Raw genomic sequence first — 13,108 nt, 5'->3', positions numbered from 1 at the left:
TTCATTAAGATTTCAGGAATGAACAAACAGACGCCACAGTTGGAAAATCCCCAACATGTTGACACAGTAAATAATCAGACCAGTAAAATCAGTTGACAGTCTGTCGAGTGGTCGATTCCTGAGGGGGTACAAAAGGAGGCTGCCCTGACCCTCGCAACCATCTGATCTGGTCTCTCAACACAACCTGTCCAGGTGAGTCTCTCTCATTGGTTTAATGTGCAGTTAAGCAAGTGTCTCTCTGCCCTTCTGTCTATAACCTAGTTTAACTGATAGACTGAATCCTGTTGGCCTGCTGAATATGGGATGTTTGTAGCGACTGGAGGGATTCCTGTGTTAACACCCTGTGACCATTCACAACATCAGGATGTATGATTACTGAGTTGGTTGTGTGAGAGCTGGTTCCATTTTGGAGCTTATTCCCGGTATGAATTTCCAATTGACCCTTTTCTCTCTCTCCTCCTTGTTTATAGCTGGTGTTGACTGTTGCTTTCGCTGGTTAAAGTTTTAACTGTGCAACTGCTCCACAGTATTTTTCTCCACTGTCCAAGCTGCTGACTGTACTTTGCCAAAGACTGTGAGTGAAAAGACGTATATCATCACCTTACAACTACAAGTGAACTGTGTTTTGTAGTTTTGAAAGAACAGGTATAAAACAGTTCCAGCTGCGGTTTCAGTGTGTCACACAAATCAATATCAGTCAGCAGTAATATCAATTAGGCTAGCTTGATTAACGTTAATGTTGATTAATTTAGTAATTGCCACGAAAAAATTGTAGTATTCCTGGCTTCTCACCCTTCTCTGGTCACAGATCAAACTCAAACCTTAAGTTGTGGCAGTGAAAGCTAAATTTAAGCTCCAAACAGGGCTGTGTGCAGACCATTTTTATGGACCTGGCTTTGTTCACAAGGGTTTGTCGTGTTGAAACAGGAAAGGGACAAACACAAAACTGGAAGCGCACTGGAAGTTGGCTGCTCTCAAGTAAACCGTCATTGTATGCAGTGGAATTAATATTTTCTCTCACTGAAACTAAGGGGCCCAAACCAGGGAAAACAGACCCAGACTAAAGGATGTGTTTGTCTATTTGGAGGTTTGAAATATCAGTTTGTCTCTTTCAGGAAGCCCTCGTCTTTACCATCCTCATGATGCCATCCCTCAGTGTGACTCATTTGTCCCTGCTGTTGGCCTTCCTCCACCTCACCACATCACTTCCTGTCAGGTACACAATCACCTGAACAAACCTCACAGGTGTTTCATTTTTCCCTAAAAAACTACAAACCAGTTAATTATCTGGTTGACCTTGACCTTAACCTTGAATTTTCTGTCAAAGGAATGCCTCAAAATACAATAAAACACTCCATTTCCACATGTTTTATTTCACAAATTGATTTGTATTCAAAACTGACAAGTGGATAAAAAGTTTAGGAAAATTTTTATTGTCTTACTGAGAATTTTTTTTTCTTGCCCACCTATCCTGTATATATGTCTCTATTCTTACCATTTAAATTTCCCTTAAAAATGTTTGTTTTTAATTAAATTAAATGTTATTTGTATATATGTTTTTACAGCCGTTTTAAAATCGTGGTATAATGTACAAGTTTTCTAGTTCAGGTTACGTGGGAGTAATGTACTTTTATCTTGTGTATTTGGATTTTTGTGTGTACCTCAGAGACAAATTTCCTTTGGGATAAAATTGGTTTAATCTAATCAGTTCATTTAAGCTGCATTTATGCATTTTGTCTCCTTTTGTATATTCTGATGCATTTTGAATTGCCTTTGTGTATGAAATATGCTGCACTAATAAAAACCTGCTGTCCCTTTAAATGTTGCGTGCTTCTTGTCACCTCAGTGATGACAATGAAGTGGAGACTTTCCTGACTGAGATCAGACACCTGAACGCACCGTGGTCATTGTTTGGGGTGACCTCTGCAGACGCTCTGTTGGAGGCCAAACTCACGTAAGTTTACAGTAAACTTTTTGGTGAACAAAATGAATCCTCTCTCTTCTATGGCGCTCATAGCTCTTACAAACTTAAATGCTACAGAGTCAGGGCTATAATCAATATTTTTATAGTAATGCAAAAAGGGGTCACAGTGAGAAACCTAATGATCTGAGCCAAGTTATAGAACAAGCAAAACATAAAACTGTTCATCTAAAACTGCTGTTCTTACCTCAGTTAATGGCTTGTTGTCACTTATTAACAGAACATAGTTATGACTCAGTTATGACCCTTCTCCCCCTAGTAGCTACTTGTGTGTGTGGCTTAGTTTAAAAATGGTCATGGACCCCAAACATGTCAATGAATTCACTCCATAGATTGTGTCATAGATGAAGTGTTCATCAGCACTGTCACCTCACAGCAAGAAGGTTGTGGGTTCGATCCCCGGCCAACCCGGGGCCTTTCTGTGCGGCGTCTGCATGTTCTCCCTGTGCCTGTGTGAGTTTTCTCCGGGCAATCCAGCTTCCTCCCACAGTCCAAAGACATGCAGCTTAGGTTGACTGGAGACTCTAAATTGCCCGTAGGAGTGAATGAGTGTGTGAGTGTGAGTCTGGCCACCCTGTGAACAGCCGGGCGCCTTGTCCAGGGTGGCCCCCGCCTCTCACCCACTCACAGCTGGGATTGGCTCCAGCCCACTGTGTCCCTATTGGAACTAAGCTGTATAGATAATGGATGGATGGATGGATTGTCATAATTACTACTGCTGCTAGGGATCACCTACTTATCATGGGTGCACTGACAACACTCGAATTGGCTGTTCAAAATCATAAAACTTGCAAAGGTGCTTCAAAAACCTGGTGCTGGTCCACAGTGATGTGGCTCTGAATGTGACTGTGTTTTAGGCAGCTGATGTCTTTAGGTCTGGACCGCAGGAGGCAGCTGGGAGACATCGAGTTCTCCAACAGATACGCAGAGTACCTCCGATCTAAAGCCAAACACATCTCCATCTGCACCTTCCTGCGCCGCATGCAGAGCGTCAAGAAGAGGTGTGAGACTTCAGACACATTATAACAATGATAATACAACACTGATTCTCTAAAGGGCATAATATTCACTAGGGATGGGGAGACATGTTGCCGTCACTTGTAACATTGTTCATCAGGTATGTTGCAATAGTAACATTATAAAAATATCTTATGATGGTGAAATAGTTATTTATTGGTTATGGTAGCAGTTACTATTCCCTCTCCAGCTGTGTTTAACCATCACTGTGTTTATGTCTGCAGTGGGGTAGAGGGAAACTTGGAGAGGGTGAACCTGCTGCTGAAACAGTACATGTGTCCGTCCGCCTACGCCAACTGGCCCATGGACTGACATCGATTACATCTGATGTTAGGAAGACAAACATGCTACTGATGCTCTGAATAAAGCTTTTTATATGCATCTTTGTCATATTTAATGTAGAAACATGCATGTATTTGTTATTAAAATAAGTTGAATGAAGTCCTTCAGCTGTTTACTGGTCTGATTACTGTAGCCACACCATTAACACACTACATTTAGATGTCAACGAGATCTAATACAAGGTTACTGAGATCTACCAGCTGTTCATAAGTTAAGATGTAGCCAAACTCAAACTTACTGTTTTACTCTTGTGCATTATATCATTGGATTATTATATTATTATTTTTACTGAGGCATTAATGTTTAAACAGCAATTTACTGATGCAGCTGAGGTGAAACTGGAACTGATGATTTTTCCCCCTTATGGATCAATCTAATGATTATTCATCAATCGGTTTTAAAAAGTATCCAGAACTCAAAGTCAAAATGTTTTGTTAAACCAATAGTACAAACCTGAAATCATTTTCAAACATGTATATTATTAAAATAATTCAGTGGAAAAGGAGCAAATGCTCCATTTTTAGAAGCTGGAACCATAAAATGTTTTGTAATTTTACATGAAAAACCAAAATCAAAATAGTTGCCAATTTTTCTGTCGGTTAATTAATCATCTAATCGCTTCAGATGCATACAATGTGGGGTAATCTAAATGTGTAAAGTAACCAAATCTGTTGGACAATTGTAGTGGAGTAAAAAGTGCAATATTTCCCTCTGAACTGTAGTGGAGTATAAAATGGCATGAAAAGAAAATACAGAAGTACCTCAAATTTGTACTTAATTACAGTACATGAGTACAGTAGATGCATTTAGCCGTGCTACTGCAGTTTGAATGACAAAGCTGGGTAGTACTCAGAGAGGGTACCATGCAACCACAGTTTGACTGAAACAAGTCAACATGTTGGATATTTTAAAGTAATTATTCTTGTAATTGTTTAGGTATCAGCATTTTTGACATGTTAAGCCCACAGAAAACTAAACAATCCACATTCAATATATTTTTTCATGTCTTTCATGTTTTTCTTTATGTGTTTAGGTGTGAAGTTGTTGTGTGAACCATAAATGTGAGGACAACTCCTGATAAAGGGAGGGAGGAGGATCATAAAGGATGTGCATACAGGGAGCTCCAGATGCCTGAAAACTTACTGTAATTAATACCATCGTTAATACTTTCCAACATGTAACCATGATATGTCACAAGTCAACTCAACCAAATAAAGATGATTAGAACAAGATTAGAACAAGATCTTATATGGCTTTCCAGCAAACAGACATGTTTGATATGACTTTATGACAGGGAAAAGTCCACTGCTGCCATAAAGCCAGGCAGATAAGCTGAAAACGGAGATAGACAAGTATCAGTTCAGACAGGACGCGCAGAAACATGGACAGGGTACATCTGCTTTTCACTCTGAGGACGTCCCTCAGCTTTCTGCTTGTGATTCTTCTCCAAACGTCCAGTGAGGCCGCCAGCAGTGAGTACCCAGCTCGTCGGTTTTATCTGACTGATGGTGTCATCTTACAGAAAGGTGGTGCCTTCAGTTCTAACTACTGGCACCATGTACATTTAGATGTAAATAAAGCAGGAGGGAGCTCAGGTGACTGAAAAAGAAATTGGTTTAACATGGAAACAGCACAGTGGAAAGTATGTGCGTGGAGGCCAAGAGATCCTGGAACAAGATGGCCAGCCACTGACCTCTGCTCTATGTAGTCCATGTTAGCCGGAAGTTGGTCAGACTAGCAGGTTGTTTACCAAAACTCAGCTGCTGAAAAAAGATTACTTCCAGCCAAGTGCCACAATCGGACCTTTTTGTCTGCAGCAGGTCTAAGCTGAGGGTGAGGATGTTTTACGTAAGCATTTATGTTCAGTTTAGAACTGCACATTTTGATTATTTACATTATAAATTGATCAATTCATTTATTTTGGTGGTTACAAAGTTCACAAATACTAGTAGGGGCCTTTATTTGTCTGAGTCAGATACCAATAATATAGATACTGGTTCCTATAAACCTATAGGGAACAAGTGAGCACTTTAGAGGACACTTAAAATTTAGTTTAATAATTTTTAGCAAAAATGCCAAGTTGTTACTGGATCCAGCTTCTCAAATGTGATAATCTGATGCTTCTTCAACATATATGATGGTAAGCTGAGGATCTGTGGGTTGGACCGTAGGTCAAATAACAAAAGCACTATTTTAGAGAGAAAATGATGAATCAACAAAGAGAGAAAGTATTTGGAACATTACACTATAATGAAAAAAATCATTTGTTGTAGTCCTTTTTTGAAATTCTGTATTAAAGTGTCTTAAATTTGATATGGTGAACACAGCAGAGTCCAGTTTTACAAACCTGCTCTAGACCGGCACTGAAATCATTTCTAAACCATTTATTGATCTGACTCAACCTGAAATGCTAATAAAACACGTGATGGGCTAGTCAAATGTGCTCCAAGCTGGCTGCATAAATAAATTAATAAAACGCCTTCAGATAACAAAACAGTCTCTGTGTTTCAGTGGATTATAAAATGTGTGTTTCTTCCTGCTTGTTTGCAAATTCTTTTTTTTATTTTACCACCACTGGCACACTGGATACTACCTTTTACTTAAATCTCCACTTGAATTCAAGTACAACTGACCCTCTGTGTTGAGTCCCTTCCTACTTGCACGTTTTCATGACATGTGCATCACGTTGCCTTTTTACCAAGCAGCACTTTCCACTTCACGCCGGGAAGTGTGTCCAGATGAAAATGGGGTGTGTCCAGGTAACTTTTGAGCGAGATGGTAATATGAGGGCGCACAAAGTCACTGCACCACTGAGCAGCAAAACCCAGGTCTGTGGATCTAGCGTCATTGCTAGTTAATGGGCGCTTTGACCGTGTTGTGATAAGCGCCTGTCTAGGTGCATGCACAACGCACCGTATGTGTTATATCTTGAGGTGGTACAAACTCCAGCACGCTTGTGTGTTTCAACTCTTTACTGAGTAACTGCACAACGGTACACCGTGAACACTGTGTGACAAACAGACAGCTCAGAAGCCCTCGGAAACAGTGTCCCCCAAACATGTTCCCGCCCCAAGATGGCTAACTAAGGTTCCTAGCTCCCAATTCAACAGCCTCAAACTATAACAGTATGTGTTATACCCTGGGACACTGTACAAGACATGCAAAACTGTAACAGTCATGGCTGTATTCTTCTTCTCTACCAACAGTCTGTGCTGCGGACAGGTCTGTACAATTTTCAGAAAACAATACAGTGGGTGAAGTCGTGGCCAACATCAGTGTTCAGTCAGGGGTGACCCTTAGGTTTTCTAAGGAAAACTCTGACAACCCATTCAGGCTGGAAGGAAACCAACTGGTTGCTGCGAGGGTTTTTGACTATGAGGTACTATAAGTCATGACTAGTAACAACCAGATTCAAACCCACATCTTTGTTTAAATCCCAAAATCTGTGACTTTTGACAAATCCTCATTGTTGAACATGAAGTTTGTTTTGTTTGCAGGAGAAAACAAATTATGATGTCGAGATCACCTGCATTGAGACAGCTACAGGGTCCCAGGTAAAACTTCACATATTAAATTGAAATGGATAAAATATGCACTACATGTATAAACTTTAACTGTTTGAGTCTGTAGTGTGTTCACACAGTGAAAATTACTGAATGGCATTTTCTTAAGGCAGCATGCAGATACTTTCACTAGATGAACAAGATGGTGTGTGTTTACACAAGGTAAAAAGCAAATCAACACTAACAGCCCTGTTTTCCTGAAGCATCTTGATATGCTTAAGAATGTTCTCCAGAAGAAACTGTAAAGGTTCTTGAATCAGTTGCAGGCCAATACTGTATGTACTGTATTTGAGATTCTCCGGGTGCTTGAGAAGGTTGTAAAAGGTGTTTGAAGAACTTCTACAGGCTCTTCAAATACCCTTTACAATGTTGCTTGAAGAGGTTTTATGGTTTCTTGAGGAGGTTCCCTGTGAAGACTTTGTAAAGGCTGCTTAAGGAACTTTGTTGGGGACTTGGGAAGGTTGTACTGGTATTTGAGGATATTTTACAACTTCATGACGAGGTTCTGCTTGTGCTGGTAGTTTTTACAGGTACTTTTTTACAGGATTTTCTCCAGAGGCTCAAGGTCAAACAGCTTCTTAATAAGGTTGTAAAGGTTCGTGATGAGCTTGTATAAGTGCATACTGCGGCTGCACGGGTGGATGAAGAGGTTCTTGTGGTGTTAGAAAAGGTTTTACATGCACCTGGGAAGGTTATAAAAATTCTTGAGAACGTTGTACCGGTGTTTGTGGGAGGTTCTACAGTTGCTTGAGGAGCCTGTACAGGTCTTCTAAATAACTACCCAGGTGCATAGGGAGGTTCTCCAGGTTTGGACATGCTTCAGGACATTGCTGTTTGGGCTCTTGAAGAGACTTTAAAGGTCCGTGAGGAGGTTGTCCACACTCTCATTTGTTTTCCAGGTGCCTCAGGAGGTTCTCCTGGGGCCTGTGGAGGCTGTACAGCTTCTTGAGGAAGTTTTACAAGTTCTTGAAAAAGATGCACAGGTGCTTAAGGAGGCTGTACAAGTTCTTAAAAAAGCTGATGTGTAAAGAGATTCTCTAGGTGCGTGTAGCAGTTTTCCAGGTTCCACAAAAGTTGTAGAGGTTCGAGATAATGTTTTAGGGCATATGTTTGTTCCACATTACTAAACAAATCAAACAGACCAAAAATAAAAGAAACAACATCTGTATCATGTTGCCTTCTTAGAGAGTGCAGCTCTACTTGCATTTAAATATGGACAACAGAATTCTCTGTCTTTAGGTTGTAATAAACAAAATCACATAAAATCATCAGCAAACTAAGGTGTTTAAACAAAGATTGTCTCTGTTTCCAGCTGCCCCTCGTCATTGTTGTATTACTGATCAACGTGAATGATAACCCTCCAGTCTTTGATCAGAACCCCTACTATGTCCGTGTCAGTGAGGTAAGAGTCCGATAAATACACTGGAATTATTGATCATTATAGATTTTTGAATTGTTTATTTTCTCTCTTACTTGATTAATTGAAGCTGAAGTCAAACTCTTACATTATCATAAATTTACAAAAATTTGTATTTCATCTTAAACTTTACAGAAAAGCTATATTTTTTGTACCTTTTTGTCACAGATAACTCCTGTAGGCACTTCCGTGGGCCGCTTCGCTGCCACAGACTTGGACAAACCCAGTCAGCTGTACTACACACTGATATCCAAAACTGTAAGACCTCATGTTTGTTTGTCTTCTGCCCCTCAGGAGGTCCAACATTTAGATAAATCCTCTTATTGAGGAATAAAATGGTGTGTTTAGCCTAGCTTAGCACAAAGACGGGAAGCAAGGGGAAACTGCTAACTTGAGTCGGATCTAAGTAGTTTTTATTGTCTTGCTTGACTTCTGCAGAACTTCTTTAAACTGAGGTCACCTACTGTCCCAGACCTCCTCGTTGAGACGGTTCTTGACTACGACAAAGTCAACAATGTCCAACTGGTATTATACGCTCAGGTGAGTACTGGTCACAGCTGGTTCTAAACACAGATTTCCTTCTTTCAACTCAATGTGTGCAACCAGTTTATTTTGATTGGTTTTAAAGGCCATAAAAAACACTTTCTCAATCAGCGTCTTATTACGAATGATGGGATCGTACATGAACAGAAACTTTTCAGCCCATTAGTTGGTTTTGTGAGACTAGTATCAGTGCAGTTTGTCAGGTCCCTGCAGACTATATCTGCTTTGTACTAAAATAAACAGATTTTCTGCTTTGTCTTTTCAGGATACACCACTAACAGCAAAAGATAACACGGCCTCATTCACTGGCACCACAACAATTTTGGTCACCATCTTAGATGGGGACAACCGACCGCCGTGGTTCCAGCCCTGCACCAAGCATGATGTGGGAGGCGCACTGGTCTGCCAGAGTGCCGGCTACACTGGCAGGGTCGTCTTAAATGAACAAGAGGTGCGTTATCTCTGGAGAGTCCAGCAGATGCTGATACATGAGTTGGACCATGTGTTTTCTGTATTTTTGCATCTTTCTAAATGCTCCATTGTTTGGTTAAATGTGTGAATATTTAATTTTCTTATTTTAGCTAATTGCATGTTTTGCTTTTTTTTTCTATTTTGCATGTAAAGTATCCATGATTGTTGTGTTTTGGTTACTGAACATTACAGAATTTGTCAGATGCAGCCTCAGGTAATTCTGCCATCAAAAGAGGTTAGATGGCAAGCACTATGTCTGAAGCAGATTTAGGTCAAAATACAGCCTCTAAATTGAGATTTCACCATGTTGGCTATTTTGGTAGCTACATGATGATGAGTGTTTCCTGCTCTGCAGACCGGAGTCCTACCACTGAAACCAGGACCACTTTATGCCATCGACGGAGACTCTGGGATAAATGAAGAGATAATGTACTCATTTCTGAGCGGTAAGCAGCTCGAATCATGACAAAGTGGTTTATTTTCCACTCTGATGTTAATGTCTACAGAAATAAGCTGTTGATTATTGACAAGTAGAAGCAGCTCAGCCTGTCTGTGTTTTAGGAAATGATGCTGGTCTGTTTGAGATTAACCCAAACACTGGGAACATCAGCATGCTGAAGCCCGCCAATGTGTTGGGGAACATCAGTCTGACTGTGCTGGTAAAGACAAAACACTCAAAGGCTTCTCTACAGTTCATTCAAATGATGGTGTCTTTGTCTCTGTTGGCTTTACTTCTAAGGCTGATTCCTAATACTGATTCATTAGTACTTGACAAGCATTTTACTGATGTAGTTGCTCAAAGTGGAGCTTGTTTTACCTGCTTTACATACAGTTGGCCAGTTTAGTCCAGCGGTTCCCACCCCAGGGGACAGGCCCCTCTACAGGGCATAAGATAAATCTGAGTGGTTGTGGGATGATTAATGGGAGAGGAATAAATAAAAAAACAAGGTTCTGCTGCACATTTGTGGTTATTTTATAGACTTTTTTCCTCCCTTTGTTCCACTTGTTTGTTAAAAAGGAATGATTCGACCAATTTGGGCCATCATCTGAATTAAAGGGGAAATCTCTCTTTGGTGAAAGTGCTACCAAAGAACTCTGCAGAGGGTCACAAGCCAAAATGGGTGGGAACCACTGGGTTAATCTTTAACTTTGTATCTCCTAAGATTATTATATGTTAAAATTAAGTATACTAGATAAGTGTAGTAAAAAGTACAAAAGACCTCTCTGAAATGAAGTAGAAATATCATTTGGCATGAAATTAGAAATATCTGTTAAAATCATTCACACACTGGAGTGAGCGAGCGGTAGAGAGAGGTGGACCCAGGTAGCCGACTTCGCTGCAAGCTGTGGTTTATTATTAACAATGTAGTGTACAGACAAAACAAGTACGTGGATAATGAATAATAGGAGTGACCGGGTGTCGACCAGCAGCAGGAGGTGAAGATAGGTGAGGTGGATGAGGTGGGCCGAGCTGCGTTGCGGGGTCACTCCTGGGCTGGTCGGTGGGTGATGGTGGCTACTTGAAAAAACACAGAGAGGCGTTGGAACTGGCAGACAAACTGGTGACTGTGCATCGACCTGTCTGGGAGGGTAGAGTGGAGCCAAAGCCCGGAGGAAATAGTCTGTGTAGAGAATAGGAGCTGGCTAGAAGAGGTAAACGAATGGAAGTCAGGGGAAATAACGAACAGATACTAGATGGAGCCAAACAACAACAAAATAATAATCTATGGAGGGAACAAAGAGAATAGCCAGAGAACGAACTGGCAAGTGAGTGAGAGGTGAGCTGGGTATAAGTAATGAAGTGCAGCTGGTGAAAATCAAGGGGTGAGGAGCAGGTGTATGTGATCAGCAATCAGAGGCTAAAAGAGAGAGACAGAGTGAGGAAGGTGAGAGGGCAAATCTCACAATATCTAAGTAAAGTACAAGTACCTCAACATTGTACCTGAGCAGTGGTGGTTACTTTCCACCATTGCAACTGGTTTTAGGCTTTAATGCTCACTCAGGTGTGTTTTTCTCTCCCAGGCTGCCCAGAAGACAAACAATTATCAGTTTGCCACCACCACTGTCACAATCAGTGTTCTGGTGAAGAGCCTCCACACTCCACAGTTTCAGAAGCCTCAGTATGAAGGCCGAGTCACTGCAGTGGGCACCATGGTTATGGACCTGACCAACAAGGATAAGCCGCTGCAGATTGTGGCTACAGACAACGACTATGCTGCAGCTGAGGTAAAACACCAACACCAGACTCCATTCACTTCTCTAGTCAATGTGTTTTGACATCCATCTGCTTTAATGCACATTTTCAAGTGGCTGAGCAATGATGATACTTCAGATTAATATGTCAAACATGAATTTCACCATGTTTGTTTGCTAGAGGTTTGACTGACATCACACATCGCATTACTGGCATCTGACTGGCGAATTAGCACCATTAGCTGCTTACCTTTATGAACTAACTGACTATTCACAGGACTAAAAAGGTTTTCTAGATTTTTGGGAAATTTGCTTAAAAACTGTACCAAATTTGAATTGAAACTTGACTTTCAGGAGTTTTCTGTCTAATCTATTTATATCCATGCAAACAGGGTATAAATCCCCACATCAGCTATTCCATTGATGGGAGCAGTGCTTTCTCCATTATTAATGGCTACTTATTTATGACAAAGGATCTCCCGGAGGCCACGTTATCCCTGCAAGTGAGTTTAGAAATATAATCAAGTTAAAGTGAATGATTTTTGTGTTAAGCACTTAACTTCATCTTCACATTTCCAGGTGGTGGCAAAAGACACATCTAATGACGAGTCAGCTACAGCTCAGCTCTCAGTGGAGGTCGCTACAGGTAGGAGCTAAACCTTCATACAAGCTCTAAAAAAAAAACAAAACCTTCTGGCTCTGCTTCATCTATGGCTCATGACCATCATATGTAACTGCTGAAGAGCTTGTTGTTGGTCACATTGTGCTAATTAAATCCTGAGCTGATCCACTGATGCCTTTTAGTTTGAATCAGTTTCAGGTCCACAATTAGCATGTTTCTACCACTGAGGATCCCAAGAACCCTTTTTAATGAACTTTAAAGTTAATTTACCTGCATTTCCATTGGAGAAACCATGGAGTAAATGTATCACCTGGTACAACCTAATAGGTGAGAGTGAGACAAGGGCTGACTGTTCCCCATCAGTTGAGTCTAGTTATGTTTTAGAACTGGGTCACATACGGCACAGTGACACAGTCCTGTGGTTGGTCTGCTTTGATGTCACCACACACTGCGATGGAAATCACTTGGATGTGGACAAAGACCTTTTCACACAGTCTTAGCACAGTTATTTGGAGCAGTGTTTGGCAGCACTTTCATCAGCTGTTTTTGTTATTTGTTTTTAATGTCTGCTATGACTACTTGCATCAGGCTTCCCACTGTTGGAGCCCAGTGTGAAATGTGCTTTTTATTGATGAGTGCTTAATCCTAACCGCACAGCCTTTGTGCCTAAACCTAACTACATAGTTTTTATGCATAAAGCCAAGCTGTTTAGTGATGCTTTATCAAGTACCCAAAGGGTGCGCCAAAGAGAACTTCACAAGTGTCTGTATTTGACAACCTGTGATGAGTGTGTTGGAAATCCTTCCAAAGTCGGGTTTTGCAAATCAAGGGCAAAAATTCTCTTTGCGTTCTATCCGAAGCACCTTTAAGATTCGGCACATGGGGTGAAACCATTAAGCCTCAAAGTGTGCTCTCCTCCCAGGTCTCACCACCACCACCACTGTGCCTCTGAGCACTAC

The 13,108-nt window shown here is 40.9% G+C and overlaps 2 protein-coding genes across 3 annotated transcripts in view; both read left to right on the top strand.

Annotated features, from left to right (window-relative positions):
* Positions 1 to 6,014: 6,014 nt before the first annotated feature.
* Positions 6,015 to 10,358, top strand: LOC109956348 (cadherin-related family member 5-like). The gene is made up of 10 exons (XM_020593369.1): positions 6,015 to 6,099; positions 6,547 to 6,719; positions 6,838 to 6,894; positions 8,216 to 8,305; positions 8,489 to 8,578; positions 8,759 to 8,860; positions 9,129 to 9,314; positions 9,690 to 9,780; positions 9,896 to 9,993; positions 10,353 to 10,358. Exons 1-10 carry the CDS (start codon positions 6,015 to 6,017, stop codon positions 10,356 to 10,358), a joined length of 978 nt encoding a protein of 325 aa, XP_020449025.1.
* Positions 10,359 to 11,137: 779 nt separating this feature from the next.
* Positions 11,138 to 13,108, top strand: part of LOC109956372 (cadherin-related family member 5-like) — a 5,682-nt gene continuing 3,711 nt past the window's right edge. The window contains exons 1-4 of one of the 2 annotated variants that reach the window (XM_020593409.1): positions 11,138 to 11,220; positions 11,357 to 11,560; positions 11,920 to 12,030; positions 12,107 to 12,173. In XM_020593409.1, coding sequence (XP_020449065.1) covers positions 11,486 to 11,560; positions 11,920 to 12,030; positions 12,107 to 12,173 — 253 coding nt within the window. In that variant the 5' untranslated portion in view covers positions 11,138 to 11,220; positions 11,357 to 11,485. The other variant, XM_020593408.1, reaches the window with a different exon arrangement.

Source organism: Monopterus albus, unplaced genomic scaffold (genome assembly GCF_001952655.1).
Source record: "Monopterus albus unplaced genomic scaffold, M_albus_1.0 scaffold19.1, whole genome shotgun sequence".
Classification (NCBI taxonomy): domain Eukaryota; kingdom Metazoa; phylum Chordata; class Actinopteri; order Synbranchiformes; family Synbranchidae; genus Monopterus; species Monopterus albus.
The sequence above is the reverse complement of the archived record's forward strand: the minus strand, read 5'-3'. Positions and strand labels throughout refer to the sequence as shown.